General features: G+C 39.0%; 1 protein-coding gene across 5 annotated transcripts in view; it reads right to left on the bottom strand.

Moving 5' to 3' along the window:
- The window catches only part of Gmds (GDP-mannose 4, 6-dehydratase), a 526,680-nt gene that overhangs the window by 299,673 nt on the left and 200,408 nt on the right, over positions 1-26,599 (bottom strand). For all 5 annotated transcript variants that reach the window (XM_063276183.1, XM_039095494.2, NM_001039606.1 and 2 more), the window contains 2 exons: positions 7,120-7,312; positions 6,181-6,285 (listed from right to left, as the gene is read on the bottom strand). In XM_063276183.1, the coding sequence (XP_063132253.1) occupies positions 6,181-6,285; positions 7,120-7,312 (298 nt within the window). The remainder of the gene's footprint in view (positions 1-6,180; positions 6,286-7,119; positions 7,313-26,599) is intronic.

Below are 26,599 nucleotides of genomic sequence, written 5' to 3'. Positions count from 1 at the left end.
TTAATAACATTACTTCTTTAATTACTGAAAAAATAGGTTGAATGATCTGTAAATTTCGTTCATAGAGTATTTTTGGAGAGCTGGCTGTTTCCTAGTTCTTTCTGCCCATATAAATACATGTTAACAAAGTGACCAAAATGTCTGCAAAAGAACCTTCTGAGGGTTGAACCACCACGTTAGTTATTCTTAGTCAACTAGTGGGCACAGTGCTTCCGCTATTATAGCACTTGCCGGCAAATATGATGAAGGAAACCATGATTCCTTAGCTCGGGAAAGCTAAGTGAGGAAGCACATAGTAAGATGAGTACAGGTGACATTCCCTAGGCTCGAGCAGTTTAGGGAAATTCTAGGAAACACAAGGAATTCTAGGGAAGATACAACTGATACCATCTTTAAAGACTTCAATCAGCTAAGGAATTATGTCACACATGTCATCCTTTATAGTCTAACAGACCTGGAAGGGCAATGAAAAGCCAGAAACTTCCCGAGCAGAGACAACATTTTACCTAGCTGAGTAAGTGTCCTATTCTTGGTTTTGGTAAAACAAGAAGCCATGACCTCATATACACCAGCTCGACAAGTGCTGTGCCTTTGGGGTACACCCCTAACTCTGATTGCTCTACTCTTAAGCATTTAAAGAAAAGAGGGGAAAGAGAGAAGAAAAAGCATGCGATCTACATGGAACTTGATTCTTACTCAGTCCAGGGAAGTCTGGGGATGAAGTCAGTCACTGTGTGCTACTCGCCACTGATTTAACTAACAGCCAAGGAGGTAGGTACACTTACTCAAACTTCACCTCCCCAGTCTTCTGTCTACTCTAGAACTGACAGTGCCCAGTCTTTCCTATGGGCAAAAGACTGAGGAGAGTCAGCATGAGAAGCACATTCTCATTAGACAGCTAGACTAAAACATCCTTCTCACATCTTACAGAGCGGGTGTCTTCAGACCAGAGGGAGTCTAGTCTAGCCATAATGGGCAGTGGGAAGTGTTCACTAGTCATACTCCTGGCCTAACCATGCTCTTTCCAGATTGGACCCTGGCCAGTCTTACTGAAGACTCGGCCACTCCTTAGCTGCAGGAAATCCAAGCCTCTAATTCACGTTGAAAACAAAAACCAAGAGCATTCAATATCCCATTAATTTCACCCTTTAATTATGATGGCATAATCACCAGAGTCAGGAAATGCAGTTTAACTTAATCACTTAATTTTTTTAACCTTTTGAACTTGGACCTAGGATATATCTGATTTTGGTTCCTCCCTAATTGTTAATATAAATACATTTTATTTTATTTGGAATAAATTTCTGTTCATAATATTCATAAATCAGCAAATCTATAGTTATGTTATGCAAAGTATTCTGCAGATGTATTAATTAAGATATAGTGACTATATGACATAGGCGACAGTTTTATTTTACCTTCTAATGTAATGAACAATAAAATTAAAAATAATATTATTAATAGATTTACAAATAGAATTTTTATAATTTCAAATTTACTGAATAATCTCAAATATGAATAATCTTGTAGCTATGGTGTCAAACACATGTAATTCTAGCACTTGGAAGGCTGAAGCGTAAGATCTTGTATTTGAGATCACTTCGGGACATATGGTAAAATGAGACCAGGTAGGAGTTGGAGGGTGAAGTCAACTATTGGTAAAGAGTGTATCTGTAGAAAGTTATTTATGAGATACTTTAATGAAACAAAAACTTTTCATATTTTTCTCATGCTTTAATCAATATCATTAATAACCTCATGACATCACAGTATTACTAACTCTAGTTTTTCAAAGAAACCTAAAAATGAAGGCAAAAATGTATGTATCGATTTTTTATAGAAATTAAATAGCTTGGATAATAAACAAAATATTTTCTTCTAATGAACAAGTCTGCATATCCAGAAGAAAGGATATCATGCCAGCCACACCCATGACAGAGAGTATACTGTATTATATAAATATAAGATATGTAGATGCTTATTTCTACTGCAAGAAGCAGCCAGATACATGATGTCAATATGTGAGAAGGTAAAGTTTTTCAAATACATGAGCACATTTGTATAACTCATTCGTGCAATAAAGACTAAATATTTTATTTATTAAATTGAAATAGTAGATATATTTTAAAAATTGGATACTTATTAATAAAAATCCCATTAACATTTATATAAGTATATAACAAGTAGTAATAATAACACAGAACATGCTAATACATTTTCATGCCTATGTCCTTACAGTGCTAACATCTCACCCATTTCTCACTAGCTTGTAGTAGGTGCTGCTAAAGTGCCCACATTTTACATGAACAACATAAACATACTTTCTCCTAATGGAAAGAGCTGCTGGATCACTCGGTTTGTTTCTTAGCAATTCTTTCCAACTACTTATCTTATACAATCAACAGCAATTCCATATATATTATTTTATTGATACAATATATATAAATTATAAAGTATTTCATGTATTATATATTTATGCTATTTTATATATTTTTATTTTACATATTTTAACTTTCATATCTTTGTGTTTTGTATACAAATATATAAAGTTCTTATAACACAAATGTATTTTTGAATAAAGTCCATGAAAAAGAACAGTCCACCTGGAATGAAGTAAACATATACAGTGACATCAGAATGGGACAGTGAGAACTTAGGAGTTGAGTGCTACTGTGAGCAAGTCTTTGGTCAGCTACACACTTGGTGTCTTACACTAATGATGATGAACTATTCTTTCATGCACAAGACCTCTTTATACAGCAGGAGAGAACTCAGTGTTACCAACAAAAATTGCCTCTCCAGCACAGTAGGGCTACTCCACATTATTGACTCTGATATACTATTTCCTAGACCACTTTGCTACTTGGGAAAGACCCACTGCAAGTTTTTTGGATGTCCATTAGATATTCCTTAAAGGTCTCCATTGTAAATATTTAGGGTTTTCAGGATATAGGACTTTAGAGAGCAAAAACAGCCATAAACAAATGTAAACAAATAAGCATAGTTGTATTCCAATAAAACTTTATTTACGCATCCACACCCACATAAACACACACACACATACACACACACACAAACACACACACAAACCACAAACAAACATACACCCACCTGAGTGAGAGAATTCAAATTGGTCCTTTTTGCAAAACAATTTACCAAAGTCTAGTCTAGAAAACTTTTACATGAAAAAAGTTTTCCCACATATTTTCTAGTCATAAATTACCATAAAATATTAAATATTTATGGAATCAAAAGACTGACAGCGTTTTTCAGTGGCAGAAAGACTTATTTCTCCCCAGGATACATCAGTCTGAGCTCTATTAACTATGTTTGTTGTTGTGCCTTGCATTAGACTGATGTCTCCAGAGTGCCATCTGGTAAATGTGCTTGTTCTGTGGGAATAGGTGCAGCACTGAGATGACATCACTCTCAGTGCCACCCTAAGCCTTACTTACACATATTAAAAGTTTAAAATGTGTATAATGCTCATTAAGCTATATCAATCAGAGTGAATCAGTACTACAAACAGTTGGTTAGTTTTAATTATATATATATATATAATATATATATATCTCCAATAAAACAATATTCATTAAAAACTCCCCTATAAATTTTTACTGTTTTCTAATTCTGACATCCTAAACTTTTATTGAAATAGGGGATACTCATTCTTTCTTTAAAGAAATATTTACTGAATGCCTATTAGCACAATGGCATATGTTCAGATGCTAGAGACACAGAAACAGTATATAGTCCTCCTCTTAGACTCTCAGTCTGACACAAATGTTTCCTCAGAAAACAATGCTTAATCTTTAAAAATTACTTTCATATTTCATATTTTTACTTTAGTTTTCAAGTTTTAAAATGCTGTGTATATTAGATTTTAGACATTTATCAAAGCTAGTATTAAATGAAGTTTAAAATTAGAATATCCCTGAATTCTGTATATATAATGAAACAATAAAATGGCTTAAATCCCAAGTGAAGATTTTTATTTCATTTACTAATCTCAATTAGACAACCTATCTGGTAATTTTAATTTTAGTCAGTGTGTCTGAGTGTATACCTGTGTGTGTGTGTGTGTGTGTGTGTGTGTGTGTCTGTATCTATATCTGTAACTGTATCTGTATATATGTATTCATATGTGTAAGCACACTACAGATATAGAAAACAATGTTTTGGAGGTAGTTTTCCCCTTCCACTATGGCATATGGAGATTAAGCTATCTTGCTTAAGATTAACCTTGATGGTTCAAGGTCATTTCTTACAAATATTTAACGAACACCCAATTTGCAGAATCACGTATGGGATGACTGCCTTTGTGGGTCTGAAGGCATGGAAGGCATTTCTGGGCTTGATAATAGTGACACTGTGATGGGAAACTTAATATGAATGAGGGAAAGAACTTTTTCTCTCATATCATTTAAAAATTTTCCTTGAAGTTTATAAACATTACCTTTTAAAATTCAGAAAATAATATTAATAAAAAAGGATTCATTTACAGGTACAAATAAAGGACTGGCAGGGACATTATATTTAAACTATTTTTTCATTGTACAACCTAAGAATGGTTTTTCCTCTTCTAAGTTGGCTAACAAAAATTAACTTTTACCTTTTTTATGAGGGTAGGAGAAATGGGTCAGGTCAAAGAGAAAACAAACCCAAAACCCCAACAATATATACAAGTGTGTTTGTGAGGAGAGAGACAGGATTATCATTACTGAGCAGATTCCTAATGCCCCGGCACTCACCCCACCACACACACCAGATGCTACAAGAAGGGAAAAAGAAAACCCTTCTTTCTTGTCACTTCTCCTTATCAACGATACCTAGAACCACAAAACTAATTAAAGGAGGGGGTGGACAGAGAGAAATGGGTAGGAGAGAGAGAGAGAGAGAGAGAGAGAGAGAGAGATCAGAGAAGATAGGTTGGCGTCCTTGCCTTAACAACCTTCATGGGAATTATTAACTTAAGCAATTACAAAAGCATGTGATGCTAAAGACACCTTTATAAATCAGTCACTTTAATCTTTCTCTGCAACTTGTTGGTTTAATTAGATGAGTATATAGTCACATAAATTTTCACTGAAATAGTTATAAGTATTATTAGTTGGGTAAGATACAAGTTATAATATTGGGCTTCTTACTTATTCTCACACTAAGAATAAATGGCCATGAAATTTAATAAAATGCCTTTGATTTAGATTACACAGATAATTTTTACTTTAATGAGTGATATTGTAAGATCCACTCTCAGCATAACCCACTTGGCTTGGTTAACATTTCCCATAGTTCACTAAATCAGAAGGAATAGTGGAAGAATACATTTCTTACTTAAAACTTAATGTTGAACTGGACCCCTGGGATCTCAGACACTGAGACAGCAACCAGGCAGCACACAGTAGCCGGTACGAGGCCCCAGCACATACACAGCAGAGGACTGCCTGGTCTGGATGAAGTGAGAGGAGATGTGCCTAACGAGAGTCTTGAGACCCCAGGGATGGAGAGGCCTGGCTGGGGTGGAGTGGGGTGGGTGGGGACATGCTCTTGAAGACAGGGGAGGAGAAATGGGATATAGAACTCTGGGAGGGCAGACAGAAAGGAGGTAAAACTGGACTGTAAATAAATAAAAGTAATAATAACTGTGAAAAAAATTTAATGTTGAAAAGGAGAGATGATACCGCTAATAGTCTCAATGACAATTTAGCCCATGCAAGAAAATGAAGTTTTCTGGAAAACAAACAAAACCACACCCAATAATGCTTAAGAACTGACTTCAAACTGATTTTATAATACATTCTAGAAACAGTTTCTGCTGTCTCTCTAAGGGAATGTAGGGAGAAGATACCGGCTTTCCATTGCATGAGTCTAGGTAAACAGTAATGACTGGAGAGCCCACCAGTAATTTATCCTTCATTCTTTGTATTCACACAGAAACTTCCTAATACTTGAGTTGAAAACTAATAAAACTAGGAAACTTGACAAACAGTCCAGTTTTCACAATGCATTTTTAAAATTTCTTACAAATCTTATAAGGCTAGACTCCTATTTCTTCACTCCCCATGTCATTTATACTAGAAATTGATGTAAAATTTTTCAATCTATAGAGCAGTAGCAGAACACACATACAACCTTTTCTGTTGCTAAAATAAAAAAAAATGAAGCAATGTATTTACTCACCTCTTCTGGGGCTCTCGTGATTGAAGAGAATGCCATTCACTGCAAAGAGATTATAAGCTTCACGGAAATTCACCACAATCCAATAGGCATAGAGCTTGGCGGCTCCTGATGGAATAATTTTTTCAAAGACAAAGTTTACTCTAATCGAATATACTTTTCATTCATATTAAACAATAATAACTGACTAAAATAATGCACTGAAATATGAATCACAAGGCACAAAATGCTGTGTGCTAATTAATCATGCACATTAAGAAATACAATTTCCTGTTTTGTAACATTCATAATTAATTCTTTTACCATCTCACTTATTCAACTATGCTATATCAAGTTCACCTTTCTGTCCTCTCTTTCTTTCTCCCTCTCCCTCTCTCTGTCTCTCTCGCATGGGCGCACACACACACAGACACAGACACAGACAGACAGACAGACACACACACACACACACAGATAATGAGAAAGAAAATATTTTGTATCTTAATATTCAAAGTGTTTTAAAATGTTCTTATGTACTTTTTGTAATAAACATTTTCTTTATAAATATGGTAATTTATGTCTTTTGTCCTGCTAGGTTTGAGCTCAGAAAAATTTTCATGAGGAAAATTACAAAAAGAAAAAAAATCCAAATATATCAGCTCATTGCTTCAGCACAATCTCTAAACAGCTTAGGAATAGAGTCATATTTGGGCTAAATTTCCACGTAAAGTGATGGATGGAGAAAGGATGCAGGAACAGGGGTCGGTGAATGATGTGGTAATTTTATCTGGAGGCAGCGGTAATAATGCATAAGTTCTGCTTCCCAACCATTCTCTCACCTTTTCTATCTCAGGTAATCTCACACTCAAACGGCTTCAGATACGATACATGTGCAGAACGAAAGCAGAAACACCCCCACACCTGCAGAGAACATTATATGCAGCTGGACACATGTGTCCTTACCATAGGGTGACCTCGGATAGAAAGGTGTGGTCTCTTTCTGGGGTATTTCCTGAACTTTTCCATAAAGTTCACTTGTCGAGGCCTGGTAGAACTTCACAGAATTTATAAGGCCGCAAGTTTTAATTGCATCCAGAAGCCGCAAGGTGCCAACTCCATCAACGTCTGCGGTGTATTCAGCTAAGTCAAAGGAGATCTGGGAAGAGGGCAGAGATGAGTGGTGTTAAAGGCCATCGGTGAGAGAGGCTAGCAAGATGATAAGCACAGCAGTTTCACAACCTGTGGCTTTATGCTGGTAAGAAAACAGCAGGTACCTCACAGAACTTCCAATCTGGATATCATCTACTTCTAATGTGGAATAGCCAAAGACTACATCAATATCCATTCAGCCCTTTGACGACTTTTAACACCCAGCATTTCTCCTGTTTCTAGGGCATCCCTGAGAAGCTGTGGATGATGGGGCAATGCTCTGTTCTTTAGAAGGTACTCATTAAAAATTCAGTTTGAGCCACAATTTTGGAGGTCTAGAAAAATACACGGTTTAAATGAGCCCCAAAGATGTCTGTGGACTAAAGACATGTACTGTAAGAACATGTACTTTATACCACAGTTACCTTTTGGAAGGACAGTTCTTCTTTTAAAAGGGGGCACAGTATAGTATCTATAAAGAATGTAAGTGTATTAAATGGCACAGTGAATGTAACAAAATGCTAATGTGTATATAAACTGATTTCTGTGAGGTTGCTGAGATGCAATACAACAAATTCCAGTTTTCAAGATTGTTTTTTAAAAGGGAACAGGCATGTTCTTAGGAAGGTTTCTATTGCTGTGATATAGACTATAATTAACAGTAACCTGGGAAGACAGAAGTTGATTTGCCTCACGCATCCCAATAACAGTGCATCATAGAGGGAAGTGTGGCCAGGAACACAAAGGCACAGAGAAGTGCTGTCTACAATCATGGCTGAGTCAGCCTGCTTTCTATAGAAGCTAGGATCAACCCAGGGTTGGTACTGGCCACAGTGGACCAGCCTCAACTACATTAATCACTAATGTCTATAAGTAATCTGATTAAGGCACATTCTCAATTTGGGTTCCTTTTCTCAGATAACTGTAGTTTGTGTCGAGTTGACAAAAAAAAAAAAAAAACCTACCCAGAACCACGCAATTTCTAGGCTTATTTCTTAAATAACTTCTACACATGATAAGTAAATGAACTTTACATTTCTTAAGACAACGAGGCTGACAACCTTATCACTGGTATATCTATTGTCATATGAATTATCTTAATCTTCATGTGGGAACCTCTCAATAGGGTAAGGCCATTGGTTTTCATTAATTCCTGGCCACTGGGTGTCCCTTGGACAGAAGTCATGGCTCCATCCATGTATATGCAGCACTGTCAGAAGTTAGAAAACTGCTTATTAAGGACTCCATCTACTATGCCCATATTATCTGCAGGTATATGTAAAGATTAGGAGCTATCTAAGAAATTAAAAGAAAAAGTTGTATATTTCACTCACAATTTTGTAAAAAGCCACACGAGTAAAATTGAGGTCATTTAAATCCTCCTCGCGTGCGCGCGCGCGTGTGTGTGTGTGTGTGTGTGTGTGTGTGTGTGTGTGTGTGTATGTGTGTGTTGTATAAACACATGTATGGGTAGAGACCATGCAGAGGACTAAGGAGAGTGTTATTTTTCTTCCTTTAGGTTAGCCACCTTATTTTTGAGACCGAGTACACTTAAAATTCACGTTTTGAACTAGGATCTCTGGTTAGCAGTTCCCCAAATCTGTTGGCCCTTATTCCCCATTACAGCCATACAAAACTTTTACGTAGGTACAGGAGATTTGAACACAGGTCCTCTTGCTTCCACAGAAAGTGTTCTTACAAACTAATCCATTTTTTCCAGTATTTTACTTTATTTTATTGTGATGAGGTCTCACTATATGTAGATCAGGCTAGCCCTAAATTCACCAAAATCTACCTGCTCCTACATCCAAGTTATAAGTATGCACCAACATGGCTAGTCTATTTTATCCTTTTTAAATAATATTTTATAGAGATACATAAAATGAGCTATAAACTAGTTTATAGAGATACTATAAAACTTGCCAGTTTAAAGTTTGCAATTTAATGGTTTTCATAATTCACAGCATTATGCAATCATCATTACTATCTTATTTCAGAACGTTTTTATCACTCCCCAAACACTCTACAACTCTAATCAGTCATTCCCCAGCCCCAGACTCCCAGCTCCCAACCCCACAGCCTCCCAGCGCCCGGTCCCTAGCCCCCACTTACACCTGGACAGCCCTTTATCAGTCGTGTTTTAACTTTCTGCATTTACCTACTGTAAACATTTCTTAAGAATGAAATCATATAGTGCATAGTATATGGGCTTCTAAACTAGTTTCCTTCTTTTACTGGTGTCATTGCTCTTATATACAGTTGCCTGGGGGCATGTGGCTAGCACCATGCTTCATGTTACACAGAACAGCTGATCTAGGTTTCCCAACTTGCCTCGCTCCTTGGCAGTCTCACTCACTGATATAGGTGAGGGTTCTGACCTCTCCATATCCTAACCAACAACTCTTGCCATCTTTGGTTATAGTTGTGCTTATGGTTTGAAGTGCTCTCTCACTGCTGTCTTGATACATAATTTTTGGGGGACTAAGGACATCGAGGATATTCTCATGCACTTAAGGACCATCTTTGTATATTAAATCCTTTTCCCATTTTGTTTGCTTTGCTTTTTATTAAGTTATTTTATTTATTTACATTCCAAAATTTGCCCCTTCCCAGTCCTCCTCCCGAAGTTTCTTACCCGATCTCCGATCTCCCTCTGCTTCTAGGAAGGTGCTCCCCCACCAGCCCAACCAGTTTTTTTTTCTTCTTTTTTCTTTTTTTCAGAGCTGGGGACTGAACCCAGGGCCTTGCGCTTGCTAGGCAAGTGCTCTACCACTGAGCTAAATCCTCAACCCCCCAGCCAGTTTTTTAAGCTGGGCTCTTTCTCAGTTCCTCCCTGAGCTGTGCTGGCTTCTTCTACATTCTGATGTAAGTCCTCTGCCATATACATAACTTGAAATCTCTTCACATCAGGAGGGTTGTCCTCTCATAATTTTAAACAGTGGCTTATAAACCAAAATATCTAAATATCTAACTTATCTGTTTTTCTTTTTTTTCTATGCTTTGTGTTGTAGTTAGGAATATTTTGCATAAGCTAAGAAAATGAATGTACACTTATGGATGGAAGAATAGGTACACATTTAATCTGAAAGAGGAAGGGAAGCAAGCCCAGAGTGGCATGGGAATGTAACAGAGAACACACCCGTGTGTGTGAATTTAACAGAGAACACACCCGTGTGTGTAAATGTAACAGAGAACACGCACATGTGTTCTGTTTTCAGTGGACGAAGTGTCCCCTCGGACTTGGGAGTACAGGAAGGAAACTGCTCGACTTGACATAAGCAATGGGACTCCATTCAGAGGACATACTATGGAAAAGTATCAACCACAGTTAGGCAGACAGTAGCATATACAGCAAGGGATGATGAGAGGATGGCTGCCTGTCAGCAATCTAAAAATAGTTTTTCACAATTATTATATAACTCTATGAAAAAGAATGCATGTTTGGTAGTCAAAATTTTGTAGAAAAAGTTTGTTTTATAAAAAAATAATTATTTAAAAAGTACTTTTTAACAAAGTAGTAAATTAGATGTCTAAACAGTACTTTATAGCTTCAACTTTCAAAAGTTAAAAGTATGATTTGCAAAACACTAGAGGACTGGAGAGCTACAGTCCATGGGCCAAATCTGGCCAGCTTCCCACTAAGAATATGGCTTTATAGGACACGGCCACATTCACTGTTTCACATGTTTTCCACAGTTGTTTGCATGCTACAATCATTGGGCTGAATGAATTTGTTTTAAAGAATGTAATTCTCACAAAGCTGAGAGCATTACTGGTCTGTTATAGAAATAGCTTTCTGACATTGGAATTAAAACTATAGTTGCATTTAATAGCCAATGGAAGTCTTGATGCTCCAGAATGTATAATTTGATCATACTCCCCAAAACATACTATCAATCAGAGGTGCACTTAATCTGCCTTACCTACGACATACCCTGGGGCAGCAAGCAGTTTCCACTGGAGATTCTAGGGCTGCCTGGGGGCTGCCTGTGCTTGGGACATAGTATGTGGGCTCAATCCTATCAATCAAAATTTAAGCTCAGTTTCTACTGAATGGCCATATTTTTGCTTCACTCTAAAGTAAACATATATATTCTAAATTTTGGATTAGAGTCATTAAAAAAGCTGTATTTTTCAGTGGCATGGTGACATGGTGAGCATCATCTTACTTTCATGGTAAGAATAAAAGAGAAATCAGACTGATATGAAAGAAAATACATAGAGAAAACCCCAAAAGCTGTCCTGATGCCCTCTCCAGAACACCTACTCTGGATCTCACATTCCTCCAGGTCTCGTCACACTCCACTGGTAACAACCATCAGTCTGTGATGCTGCTCTACAAGGCCTAGAACAGTCTTGCTTCAGGCCTAAGGCTTAGTGTGCATATGTGGGAGGGTGGGTTTCTTCCTTCTTCTCATCCTAGGCATGCATCTCAGCCACCATTTCCATGTCACTACGCACTTATCTCCAAAGCCCCAGATTCTTCTGCTTACTTTTTCTGCCAAACACTACCTTAATTAAACTGAATTCAGGACATTCTTCACAAAGCTCTCCTTCCTTTTGTTCCTCCATCCCTATAAGCAGTATCTATATAAACAAAGCTTAGACTAACCCATCTATTCCTTCCCTTCATGGCTCAGAGATACACGCCTTCTGACAACTTCACCCTTCTGCCCAATGGTACTTTCATGGAAACTGACAAGCTGGTCTCAACCACTTTAGATGATTCCCTCCCTAGGCACACCTCTTGCTCTCCTTCGCCCCCTCCCTCTCCCTCTCTCTCTCCTTCGCCCCCTCCCCCACCACCTCCCCTTCTCCCTTCCCTCTTCTTCCTGCCTCCCTCTCCTTCTCCTCAGTTGGCCTTTCTGGCCATTGTTGTTCTCACAAGGAGTTTAGTCTGTTCTACTTAAGGAGGCACCCACTCTACTGCACCCCCTTCCATCACTAACATTCAGGTCCCCTCTCTCTGAAGCAATAGTTATAAAACATCCTAATGACGCAACACTTTAATAAAGTTCCACATACAGGTGATCCAACCATAAAATTATTTCATTGCTACTTCATAAATGTAATTTTGCTACCGAAATGAATCATAAGGTAAATATCTTATATTCAGGGTATCGGATATATGACCACCAAAGGGGTTGCAAGCTACAGGTTGAGAACATAATGTAAATATCTTATAATCAGGGTATCTGATATATGATCACCAAGGGGTTACAACCTACAGGTTGAGAACCGCTCCCCTAAAGGAAGCCAGCACTAAAGCCCTCTGTATTTATCATTTCTATTTCCTTGAAAGCTTGTATCTGTTAGCTTATTTATTACCTAGATGTTTACAGGTAAACTCCATTATGATATACTTATATCTGTAATATCTCATATATGTATATATTATTTGAAGACAGAATATAAATTAATGACTTACTTAAATATCAAATTTACAAATATAAAAATAAAGCTACAAAAACTAGTAGAAAAGAAAATCGAGTAAAAGTTCAATATGAAAGAAATTTCCATGGAAGCAAGAAAGAACTATGTGAAAAAGTAATGAATAAGGATTAACTTCTTTTACAGATAGCAAGTAGACAGACACATGTGCCGTTTGCCTCCTTAGGCCCGTATAAAGCCATGGCTCCCTTGCATAATTCCCTCTGGTTTACCTAGTGGCTCAGCAGGGTCAGTGTGATCTTTGCCCTCTGCTCAGTCCTCCCTCCTTGTCTTCCTAGATCCTTTTCTTGAGCTGGTCACCAGGAAGAGCTAGATTTACCCAACCAGCCCCAGGGCACTCTGCCCTGGGGTAGTCACTACTCTGGAGCCTTGACCTCCTTCAGCAAACTAACCTGAAAGCATTCTTGCAGCTCTGCTGCTTTTTCTTTTGTCTGATTTTTCTCACTACACAGAAGAGCATCTGTCACATAAAAGGTACTAAGGAATCTCACTGGAATGAAGAAGAAGCTTTTAAGCCTTAAGTTCAGACCTTGACCCTAAATGTAACCATCATGTATCAGAACAACAGACCACATAGGGAGCAAGTTCCACTTTCAAGGTCTCAATGGGGAGATGGCTTCACAGGAAAGGTGTTTGGTGTGCAAGCATAAAAGCCTGAGCTCTAGTACCAGTATAAAACTTCTGGGGGCAGTCAGCCTGTCCTGTGATGCTGGCACTGGTGGAGAAAGCGGACTCTTTAGATCAGCTGGCCAGCAGTTCAGCGGAATCAGTGAGCTCCAGAATGATGGAGAGGCTTCCCAAAGAAACATACGGTGGAGAGCATCTGCAGATACAGCAGTGCACCTATGGACACACGTCTCAATGAACTACTTGGAATGTGCTGATTCCACATCATCTCAGAGAAAGTGATTTTTCTGTGAAAGAACTAAATGTAGAAAAACAAAGCTAAAAGACAAGAAAAATGCTATCTCTAACAAAAGTTGCAAGAGAAGCTCATAGTACTTTGTGTGGAAAATGCCTCAGACCACACAAGTAGTCACTGTTTACAGCTCCTCTGCCAGAGCAAGTTATGAATCAATGAGAGCAACAATAAAACATTGCTTCCCATCTTGAATTAGTTGTTCCTAGTGAGCAAGAGTCACTAGGGCCAGGCCCACATACAGATCCTTACCAGGGCTGGTAGAATCAAGGAGGCATGGGTCTGACTGTGGGGAGTAAGGTCTGGTTGCAGAAAACACAGAGTAGGAAAAGGAACTGTGAACCCTGCCTCCTGTATCTGCTTGCTCGTTTGTGCATGTGGATGAGGAAGAGTAAGAGTCAGGAAAGGACGCTGCACGGACTCACAGGTGAAAGGTTTGCAAAGTGTGACCAGAGCACTCTGAGACTTAGAAAGAAAATTCCAAGAAAAGCTCCTGGAAGAGACAAGCACATGAGGAAATGGATATGAGGTGCGAACTGTCTAGAGGTTACAGTGCTGTGTGGGCAGGGGTTGGAAAGTAAGAATGAGTAGCAGGGTGACAAGAAGGCTGGCCATGTATGTTTCAGCAGTGGCTATGTTTCAGGAGTGAGGGGTCCTTGGTTTACATAAGTATAAGTAGATGGTATTCTGGAACATTCTTTTTATGTGTCTGCAGCTTAAGAAGGGCCTCTAGGAGCAGCCATGGTTGTGGCTGAGCAGAAGATAGTACCAGTTGAGCCCGGATGACTTACTGTGCTGTGCTCTGAACCTACACTGGGCTTCTCCCAGCCCAGCTCAAGGTCTGCATCACACACAACTTTATATATTTCCTTTGTCCTGTTGTAGTTACAGTTTTGTTTAAAAACATTTATAATTACAGGCTGGAAATACATTCACATATCAACCAGTTAAAAATGCCAGAAAAAAAGTGAACCTTTTTGTTGACCTTTATAAACTCGAGGGCAAATTAAGATGTACATCGATTAAGGGTTTTCATGGGGATTATACTGGACAAGGTTGAAAACCCTCCAAACACTGTAGGAGGTGCTGCCCTCAAATGCCTTTGTCTATCTTTGTCTATCTGTCCCATTCACCACATTTTGTAGTGCTTTAGTAAATGAGACAATAAACTATGTTGTTTTCATGAATTTACATTTTTCCTAATAAATATATACTAACAAGTAGAACCAAGAGTCAAAGGTCATAGCGGGCTATACTTCTATTACATTGCAAAGTTCATCCATTCTATAACCTTCACCTTCTGCTCTGGAAGCCAGCCTCACTGTGATCACTTTCCAAATCTGTTGGCTATTATTACTAACATCAGGAAGATCAGTGACCCATAGGCTGATGTTCGGTAACCTCCATTTCTAAATGGTATTGTTAATACTTGAGTCATATGTACACGCTACTTTTGTATTCTCCAACAACCTTCAGTCTATTCCTCACAATCTGTCCTGAATTGTTTTTGCAAGCAAGACATAACCAGGCTTGAAATAATTTGTTGTAATGAAAATTAATATAAAACAAATAGGAAATTAAAATACTATTTTGTGAGACAAGTGTGGTAGTACATTCCTTTAATCTTAATACCCAAGAGGCTTGGGCAGGAGGGGCAAAAGCTTGATGCTGGCCAGAACTCCATAGAATTCTTTTTCATTTTCACTGGATCCCATGTAAAACTTGAGAATTTCCTTCTACTGAAAATGCATGCTACATGGGACAGTGGCTACACATGTCCTGAGTATTTCTTAGAGCACTCCTTGCTTTGAAGCTCCAGTGGGGAACTAAGTCCAATTCTGGGTCTTGTCTATAATGTTATAGCACAAGACTGCATCATTGCCTTGTTTTTTTTTTACATGAACTATTAACATGTTTAATGATAATAAAGTCATGTTCCTATTTTTCACTTTGTACCATAATGAATATTATAAGAATAAGACTATGTCTCACCATATTGCTGGAGCCTATAGCAAAGGAACGTGGCTTTCTCCTGAGTGTAAACAATCCAAATTTAGTATCTTACAAGGTACTTGAAGAAGGCAAGTTCTAGAATGTAGCTCCACCACCATCCATTGGCACAAGTTATACTCACAAGATCTCAGCACTACCGAAAATTCTAACCACCGAAATCTAAGTATATTATTGGTCCTTCTGGCTGGCATACCCTGCCACCTACCCTAACCTCCTCCAGTCCAGGTGATGCCTTTCCTTATATAATCCACCCATTTTGGTTACTCGACTTTTGGTTTATCCTTTACCCTCATGGCCTCTTGGTCTCCTGGTTTTCCTTCCCTCCCCTCTTCCTCTCTCTCCTCTCCTCACCTCACATGGCCGAGCTCTGGGTCATGCTCTCTGGACTCTCCCAGATGTCTATACCTCTGACTATGCTCTCTCTTTTATCTACAATAAACTCTCATCCTCCATACATAGGAACAGTCATGTCCTAACTTTTATTCTTTTCTTTTTTTTCTTTCTTTTCATTCACCTGGAAATCCTAAATAGCATATTTTCTGAAGACACAAAGCTTTGATTTGACAATGAAAGGGCAGAGACAAGGAGTCTTGCCAAAAAGAGCAGTGTATAGAGAAGAGAAAGCAGGACCTCTTTGCAGGCTGTACTTTGAAAGTCATCTGGAGTTCCAGGGGACTCAGGACAGAAAAAAAATGTTCAAGAAAACAGTTGGTTACTCTTTTTTGATTTGTGAAACCCGAGGCAGGAAGTGAGTATAACACAATTTTGTAAAATAAAAAACTAATACGAAGCTCTTACTCCCACTCACTGGGTCCTGATGTCTACAGCAACGTCAGACCCGTTCTCTAAGTTTGATTAAATACTGAACTAATAACATAATGTCAGTTAGCAGGAAGATATTGTATTTAAAAAGAAACCATGTATGTTATAGGTAAAATTGTTGTCTCCTGCAGTCTTCATCTGCAAGTTCAACCCCAGTGCCTAGCATGTGGATACATTGTGCAGTATATCTTAGGTGAAAGGCTATGTAATATTAGTATAATTCAGAAATTCAGCTTCTTCCTCTCTTCAGTCTTCCTGAGTTTTATTTGAGTTCTAATGAATAATTGTCTCCCCAACAATGATTTGACAAACATGATGTAAATACACAAGGAAGTAATTGAGCATGAAGAGAAATACTATTAATAATATGATTAGTAATGCTTTCATATGAATTCTTAGAAAATCTTTATATAACAATAAAGTGATGTAAGAAGGTATTTTCCACAGTTCCAAGATGGGAAAAGGTAAATGATGTATGTACGTATATGCTCTTGCTATTTATTATACAGTCTAGGCTGCCCTTACCCAGCCTAGGAAACCCCACCTGCCCCAGGCTCCCAAGTGCTGAGATTACAGGCCTGTGTGAGCACTGCAAACTGAGCCCCATGTTACACTTGAATAGTTTTGTGCTGTGTTGTGTCCCTACACTGGAACTGACAAGTAACCCACACTTTGGATTTTATGGGAGAACAGGCGGACCTCAACAAGTCTCACTTTCTTTTGCATATTGCTTGTGATTATACCACTCACAGATTGGCCAATGTCCACAGACTTCGGCTCTGTGAACTGATGTGACACAGCAGACTCCTGGGGCTAAGAGGTGGAAGGGAATGCTCTTTATACCTACATTACAGTAGGCAAACAGGGAATGGAAGAAAAAAGGAATTGCAAAGGAAGAAGGGAAAATAATCACTAAGTTAAAGTGTAAAACAGAAAACAAAACAACAAAATGCCTTATAAAACAATAGAAACTGGAATTTCTTGTGAGCAAAAAAACTCTATAATTGGCTGTACAATAACTCCTTTGGGTATGGAAAAGGATGCTTCCATATGTAGCTGATGAATATGAAATGAAAAGAAAATTTTAAATTTTGCTTATCTCTGGTCACTAAACTTTGAGGACTTTGTTCCTCATTTTCCCAATCTTGAATCTAAGGCCTACCTGGAAAACAAATCATTCTTATTAAGCCTCAGTTTTTCTTTTCCTAATTATTAAAGTCTTCTCCAGCCCTGATTTTCTATACCACTGAAAATACCAGATAAGCTTCTAACTGAAATTCATTTTGAGGATCAGGAGAAATAGTCAGTTAACCTTTGATGTGCAAAATAACCAGTAACTGAAGCAAAACCCCTACCCTGAGGGTCTAGAGAGGATCTTTAGTCATCACCAGAGATAGCTCAGGCTTCTGTAGCTGCTCCAAAGACACTAATACCCTGCATCCAGTCACCCATTCCACACCATCTGTAACTCATGCCCTCTTCCCCAAAACCAAAAACATCTGCTTGGCCTTTCTGTAATCTATCACCCCTGATACCTGAAACATTATTCTAAATTCTAAAACCTCACTGAATCCCACTTTTCTAAAAATGTTTGGGTCCCTCAGGGCTTCCAGATAAAGTTCAAACAACTTGTTGTAAGTAACTGCAGTCAACACAAGAAATACATGGTCATAACTTCCCAGCACTGCCATTATAAGCACAGCAGTGATGACATTTAAATGGACAAAGTTAAAAGGACATTGGTGTGTAGGCTTGGCCCCAAGCAGCAGAAGCTAAGGAAATATAAAGCTATAAACATGCTAGAATCTAGACAGCAGTTAGACAAGGGTAGCAGGACATCAAGCCTCAAAGTGTCAGGCTTGATACTGCCATCAAGAGCTGAAGCAGACCTTCCGGTGCACAAAGGAAGAATAAATGTGTGTTTGATATATTAACTTATCAGTGAAATAGGAGTCTAGTGATACTGCCCAGGTAGTCTTGGACAAAATGGATATTGGCCCAGACTCTCCTAGAGGCTAGGTACAACATTAGAATCTTCAGAGATAGTGACACTATAGGCGGAATGGGGTAGAGGCAGGGATTCTGCTGGATGTAGAACCATAATTTGCTTTTCTTTTCCTTTTGCTGATGATATTCGAATCCAAGACCTTGTTCTTGCTAGGCACGTGCCTACAGAATGAAGCTCCTAGCATACAAGTCTTAAAAAGTCACCATCAATGTTGAGAACAACTACCAGTAAGATCTATAATTAACAAGTGATCTAGAAGAAATAAAAATAAACCCATAGTCTGGAAAATGACTTTAAAGTGAGAGTTGCTGTGTAGATTGGGCTGGCCTCAATCTCACAGAGATCTGCTAATCTCTGCCTTCCAGGTGAAGAAATGCACCTTGACTGACGAAATACCATGCTTTAAAACAAGTGAGAAGTAAAGAGCACAGGCTTCTCTTCCAGGGGACCTGCGCTTAATTCCCAGCACCCACATGGTACAATCATTTATAATTCTAGTTCCAGGGGATACAATGCTCTCTTCTGGTCTTTGCCAGCACCAGGGAGGCACATGGTGCAGACAGGCATGAAGGCAAAATACTTGTATACATGAAACAAAATAAATTTAAAACATCAAACAAATAGCATTAAAAAAAACAAGACAAAATGAAGCAGGCAGAGGAGAACATACTTCTCAAATAAGCAAAACAATTATTAGAAACAGAACATATAATCAGCAAGGTACATGACTCTACTAAATACACCCAGCAGCCTTGCCAAAAAGGCTGTCCTCTGACCCATAGCTTCCTGTGTAGCAGGTAAGCAACCCAAAGTTTGCTTGCACATGTGCTGAGAAGGAAACAGAGAGAGAAAGCACGACTGGTCCTCACTGATGAAAAGACGGAGCACTGAACTTGGGGTCTTTGAGAAACTTAAGCAGTCTTGAAACCTGCTGTGAAGAAGGTAGGCAAGTTAGAATTTGCACCTGGCTGCAAGTGCTCTCTTGGCATTTGAGAAATGGGCACATTTCCACATTCTAAATGGAATCACTTTGTTCTTCCAGGACTTCATGGTGCTCAGCCTGGTACAGTGGCATATTTATGACAACATGAAAAATGATCCTAGAAAATGAACAACTGCCTACAATGTCAAGTTTCAGCATTTCTTTTACTTATAAGAACCTTGTTTTCACTCAAGATTTATTACAATGAGTTGAGATCTTAAAGCACAAGCAATCTGTGACTGTTCTTCATGATTGAGAAAATGACCTACCCTGGGAGTTTACTAAGGTCAAAGCAGAGTTTACAACCTTGTTTCCTAGTAAAAGATACTCTTGGTTTTCTGTTTTACAAAGATTAAGTATCCAGGCAAGTGCCACTGCAGTCTGACAGTATACAACGTACATGGTGTGTGAGCATGTACACACACACACACACACACACACACACACACACACAGACAAACTTGGCAAAGACAAACTGAAGAAACTCCTAGCTTGCCATTAAAAGGACTCCAAATTTCTCTTATAGAGTTTCAACCACTTACTTTACGTTTTCTATGAAATCTAGACGTTTGTTGCCTTAGTGAGTGCAGAGAATATATAAAGCTGCCTTACTCTGCTAAGAATGAGTGTGACACTACATAACCACAGTGTGCTACTAATAGCTTATTAGAGAGCTTCCTTATAGATGGAACTTTATACATATGGGCACTGCAACATGAAAACAAGACTGTAGAAGTGATTCAGGGCAACCACAATCAGAATGATATATTAAATCTCTATTCCTAAACTTGAATCTTGCTTCTAGTTTTGTCTATTTCCCCATTCATTGTTAATAATTTAATGGTCTATGGAGTGGTCACAGACAATTGTACAAAGCTATAAAGAGCAGGCCCAACTTAATACCCAAGTATGTTTTAGGTTTAAGAATAAGGGAGGAGGCAGTTGAAGAATACGAATGCACAGACAACAGCTCTGTAAGGAGTTACCCCAATGCTGTTCTTAACTCACAGTGGAATAGTACAGCAAAGCATCAGTGATGCTGCTTAAAGCTGGACCCCTCGGTGGTGCTTAGTGTTTAGTGCTCTGCTCACAGTCAGGTCTGGCAATGTTGGAAGCTCTGCTAGTGCTTAACAGTTGAGGGGCGCAGAAGAGACTTTAGGATCTACTAGAGAATGTTAATAAGACAGAAAAAAAAAGCCCGTTTGTGTTTTATTTATCTGTCTAGGGAATCTAGCAGGCCAAGTCTGCAGGAATTCTTTAAATCTTTATTAATTTGTTTCTTTTTCTACTTATATGCAGACACTTAAAATACACTCAACCCTGAAAACTCACTGAAAGGTGTAGTATCGTGTTTGGTATAGGTTCTTTTTACTTGTGTTACTTTACATGCATTGTTATAGCTATATTGATTATGGGCATTTACAAGACCATCACTTGATAGTCTTTAATAATTCTGTTTCCTTCCTATTGTTTATTTGTAAGTTTTTGTCTTATTTTGAGACCTCAAAATTATATAGACCATTCTGGTCTCAAACTTGCATAATCACCCAGCCCCTACATTATGAGTCCTGGGATACATGTCCGTATAACCTTAGGCGGGCAAGATTATTTCTGTTCACTCAATTAACATGCATCATAAAACCCCCAATGACATGGCATTGTTCTAAGAATCAAAGCACATCCAGAGGCAGAAAGCAGAGACCGTGGTCCTCTAGAGATACGTTCTCTAGTGCTTACAGTTTCCGCCATTCAACCGTACTCTGAGAAGAAAATGAACAGTACAAAGATAAGAATTCATAGTAAAATTGGGAATAATGTACAACATCCAGAACAAAAAGGCAAGAAATAGAGCAGGGAATTTAGGGTTATACTTGAAAGTGAAGTGAAAAACGCACTACTCTGAAATATTAGACATAATAATGGAATTGTGTGAAACACAGAAATCACAGTTGTAGTAGAAGCCAGAGTCACTGTGAGCACTCAGCACCAGGCTGGGCACCAGGCCACGTGCTTCACAAACACCATACCCTTCAGGACTACTATTATGTCTACTCTACATCTACAAAAGCTGGAGCCTAAAGCAACTGAGAAGCTTGCCTATGGTCACCTTCAATAGGTAGTAGAGCTGGAATTACCTATGCAGGGGGACTAAAAAACAACAACAAGATCTGCCCATTCACACACTCTGGAGTGCATCCTTTCCACTAACATTTCCTACTGCATGCTCTTCCTACAATAAGCTAGGTAACTGGCTGCCTAGGTTTCCTGTGAGATTAGATATAAGAAGTGTGCAAGAGAGGTCATAATCCAGGGGCAAATCGCAGCACACACAGAAGAAAGTTCTGAAGTTGGAGCATTGCACTCGGCCCTTGAGGAAGACAAAGCTGAAAGCATTGGCCACAGCAATAGCTAGGAAGCTCAAAGCTTAAGGGGAACTGTAGAGGTCAGTGAATAGTCAGATACTCATATCGTGAATACAGAGTCATAACTTCTGAATTGTCTCACGTTAGTATTCCTGGGACTAAAGATAGAAAAAGCTTAGGAAATTTACTTCACATGAATTTGCATGGTGGAAGTTTCAGGGCATATGGAGCTTACAGAAACTCTGTTACACCACGGTGTAACTTCCGAGGAGCCATTAGTAGCTAAGGAGGAAAAGAAGTAGATGGAGCTGGAACTCCAGAGTGACGGGACCTGTGGGGTTTTAGTTAGTGCGATGCAGAGTGAAGGCACTGGGTAAAAGGCTGTGCAAGCTCCACAGAATAGACAGGCTGTTGAGGGGTCAGGTTAGAGAGGAAAAAAGAGACCCAAGAATTGCTCTGTAGTAAATAGGGGTCCCAGAGGTCCCCAAAGAAAAAATGGCTGTCTTTTTTCTATACTTGTACTTTCACTCTCAAGTGAGGCTTTATCTTTGAATCAGAACGAAAAGAAATGCACTGTAAACAGGTAAGAACCTAGAAGACACACTGTGAGTGCCCTAAAAAAGTATAGCATTACTTCTCCCCAGAGTTTTCACACAGAACTGGACAGAAAGAATGGAAGACAGAGAGCAAAGGCACTGCTTTAACAGCAAAAAAGGAGGCTTGGGTAGGTGCAGTGGGTAATGGCTACTCACCAAGCTCAGGGATCCCTCTTTGTCTCCCAGATGAGAACTTCACGATTTAGTCAGCCACTTCAGCTCTCCAGGACTAGGAAGACTTATTTCAATAGGAACAGTCCTCAATGAGGAAGCGAATCGATTTTCCAGATATTTCAAGGTCATACTATTGACATCTTTTGATATTTGTATTTCTCAAATTCTTACCACTATCACTACTAAAACAGTAGAAAGAGCATAACATGATGATTCTTGTTATGCCAAGGAAATGACTGTGACTATCAATAGCTAACATCGAGACAACAGAAAGATTTATGAGCTCTCTTCTCCCTTACCAACTGTAGGCCAAGCTCCGTGTTGACCCATGACACAGTACATGCAGACCTAGAGCTCCCTGTGTACTTCTGTCTGGCAAGGGTAAGTGTGCCCTGAAGCTGAGCTCTGACGCACAGCACAGCACAGCACAGGACAGCACAGGACAGCACAGGACAGCACAGGACAGCACAGGACAGCACAGGACAGCACAGGACAGCACAGCACAGCACAGCACAGCACAGCACAGCACAGCACAGCATGCTCAGCTCAGGCCTCAGCTTATCCACAAAGCCTCTTAAACAGGGGAAAAGGTTAAACATATGGAAAATGCTTATTGAGCAAGTAAAGGATTAAAAAAAAAAGCTCTTTGTAATAAATACAACACTAAAAGAAACACAAACAACAATTACTTTTTAAAAAATATCCGAGAGAAAAGTAATCCATGGAAGCACCAGTGAAGAACTATAACCATGAAATTAAAAATTCACCCTTGTGGTCGTTCAAGCACAAGTAAGGCTGCTTAGAATGACGTGGGCAGACCAAACAAGGAAGTGAGATAGAGCAATCCCAAACATGGCAGTGCATTTAAGGTTAATTCTTTCAAATATATATAAAAGGAAGCAGCAAAAAAAAAATTGACATTGTAATGTATGCAATTAGTGATTTCTTTCTTGTCTTTCAGATAAAAATATAACAAGATAGAAGTTAAAATGTAGTATATATTACATATGGCTTTATATTCTGTTCAGTCTAGAGCTAAAAGAAAATATCCAAGAAATCAATGGCTCATAAGGACCAGTGAGATGCCTTAGCAAGTAAAGGCTCGCACCACCAAACCCAAGGACTTGAGTTCCATCTATGGAACTTATAGAAGATAGAACCAACTATCACAGCGGTTCTTTGGTTCTACATATGTACCCTGTGACCTCCATGTCATGTTTGGACAGTGACACATGTGCCCAGACATGCACACATAATAGGGAGGTAAGTATCTAACTAACTAAGTAAAATAGGAGATTTGTATGAGCCCTAGAAGTTACAAAAGGTTGATGGTGGAGCTGGGCATGCTGTGAGTGCTCAGAGAAGGTAAAGAACCAGCTCACTTGGGCTCAAACACATGTGACCTCTGTGGGTTACAGCAGAGACAGAAGGCTTGGCTTGGAGAGCAGCCTTGTAATTCTTCCCACAGGGCAGAGGACAAAGGCCTGTATGGTCACCTGTCTGCTTGTTCCCCTGTTTCCTACACCAGGAATCATCTGTGAATTTTCCTATGGCCATATATGAGCCAGTTAGTACTCTAAGGGAAAAATAACTGAATATTTCTGTACTCAGAATAGTACATTAGAAAAGGGAGCTGAGCACAAGGGTGCAAACAGGGAACTAGGGCTGTGTACCAAACAGCTGCTACTTCTCTGACTTCACACCTTGACAACTACTTCTTCTATAAACCAAGACAAATGCCACATTCCTGTCCTATGAATGAATCCGTATTAGTGTAACTATTTGTAAATATTCATGTGGGTTTTTTAACATAGTACAAGGAAAAAGAACAGACACCTTTCGTTCAGCCACAGCATATGACAGAATTTTACCTAGAGGAAAGGGCCAGCACATGAACTTGCTACGTGAAGCTCATCACACTAATAGCAGTAGCAGTGTTTGATTGGTTTCTGCTATTTGTATTGTACTATATTTTGTTTTGTTTTGTATTGTGTGTGTATGTGTATGTAGCAAAGAGGGGTCTGGAACTCTGATCCTCTTCTATCTCCTTTCCAAGTGACGGAATTAGAATTGGACCAGCATACTGGGTTTAGATTGTGGCAGTTTATATAAAGCCCTCTTATACATGTCTTAGTCCAACATAAAGAAATGTCTGTGAAGTCTTTGTTCAGGAGCTAATGGCATTTTATACTAACTTTGAGATAAAATTAGAATTCTTCCACTCAAAATTCAGACAGTCACCTCTCTGTCCACATTCATATGTTAAATAGCACTGACCCCTGTGAAAATCTCAACAGGTTCCATAGAACTGGGAAATGGAAAGTAGTACACAGGGAAGCCATCAAGCTTAATATTTACAGAGCTGAAGAGAGATACACCTGTGTCATTCTAGTGACTTGGCAAACCAGTATGAAGAAAAGCTTTCTTCAGCACACAGGCAAGCATGAACATATGCACACCAGTAATGGACATAGACCTCTGACAAATGATAAGCAAATATTCTACCCTGAGCCACATCTCCAACCCACGAGCATATGTTGTTAATTTTAAGAAACATCACCTTCCATTTTCCTTTCTCCCACCCCCTTTATATTGAAACTACCCCTTTTCCTTATGTAATATATCCTAATTATAGATGCCCCTGACTCTATTCCTCCTAAATCCTTCCCAGATCAACCCCGCCCAATTGATCTATTCTCGTCCCATCTCTTATTAGAAAGCAAACAGGCTAATAATGAAATATAACAAAATAACATAGAATATAAAACAAAAATTCTCACACCAGAATTAGGCAAGACAAAGGGAAGGAAAAGAGTACAGGGGAGGGCACAAGAACAGACCCACTTTTCTGTACAGTACCATAAAAAGGACAAAGTGGAAGGCATAATACATATGCAGAAGAGCTGGTGCAGCCCTGAGCAGGCACTGTGTGTACTGCGGCTCTCTCTGTGAGTTCATATGAGTTTTAATTGTGTTGATTGGAGGGCCTTGGTGTCTTCTAACCCTTCTGGCTCTTATACTCTTTCTGCCTCCTCTTCTGTAGGATTCCTGAATCCTGAGGGATCCCTCCACTTTCCTGTACAATAAAAACTATATCTCAGGAATATGGCAAGGCAGAATGCTAGCCACTAAGCTAAGTTTTTATTTTTTTATTTTTTTTTTTTAATGAAGGAAAGTGAAGTAACAGCCAGCTTCATCCCTTGCAATCCCTACTCTGTAAATACCCCCATCTAGGATCCACAGTTACTTCTCACAGAACACTCTTTGCCTAAGTTGGCCTGACCACCATGGTCTTGAAGTATCAGTAGTAGTGGGTGAAGACGCATTCTAGAGCTATCTTGAACATGGTCTCCCTGTGCTTTATATGCATAGGAGAATGTGATATTCATTTTTCTTACCGTGACACCATGAATATTTCTCACAGGTAAGTACTTAAATATTCTCAGCCAGGAAGATAATCTTTAACTGCTGTGTCCCTCTGCCTTTTTGCATTCCATTGTAAACTATCTTAGTGAGGAAACGCCCCTATGGACTTAGCACTTTTGCTCAGAGGATATGTGCATTTTACTAACACCAAACACAAACTGGATTCCAGCACCCTTACCAACTAATTATGTTTTCCCTCTTTAATTCCTTCACTGCTTAAGAATGAACCTAAGTTCACCGTAGACTTCTAGACACCAATGTCAGTAGAACAGACAATGCACCATGTAGTCTTGTCATTTTTATTCTTCCCATGCCCCAGGGCTGGGGGTGGAACTCAGAACCTTTTCAGCTACCCAGTTCCTCTGCGATAGAAACCCAAAACCTGAGTTTTAAGAAGTTTATATTTTATATAGTAAAAATAGCCGTCTTGCCAAAAGCAATCTACAGATTTAATGCAATCCCCATCAAAATCCCAAGTCAATTCTCCATGGAGTTAAAAAGAACAATGTGCAAATTCATTTGAAATACAAAAAAACCAGA

The sequence above is a fragment of the Rattus norvegicus genome, chromosome 17 (genome assembly GCF_036323735.1).
Source record: "Rattus norvegicus strain BN/NHsdMcwi chromosome 17, GRCr8, whole genome shotgun sequence".
Lineage (NCBI taxonomy): Eukaryota > Metazoa > Chordata > Mammalia > Rodentia > Muridae > Rattus > Rattus norvegicus.
Note: the sequence above shows the minus strand (reverse complement) of the source record. Positions and strands in the feature narration are given on the sequence as shown.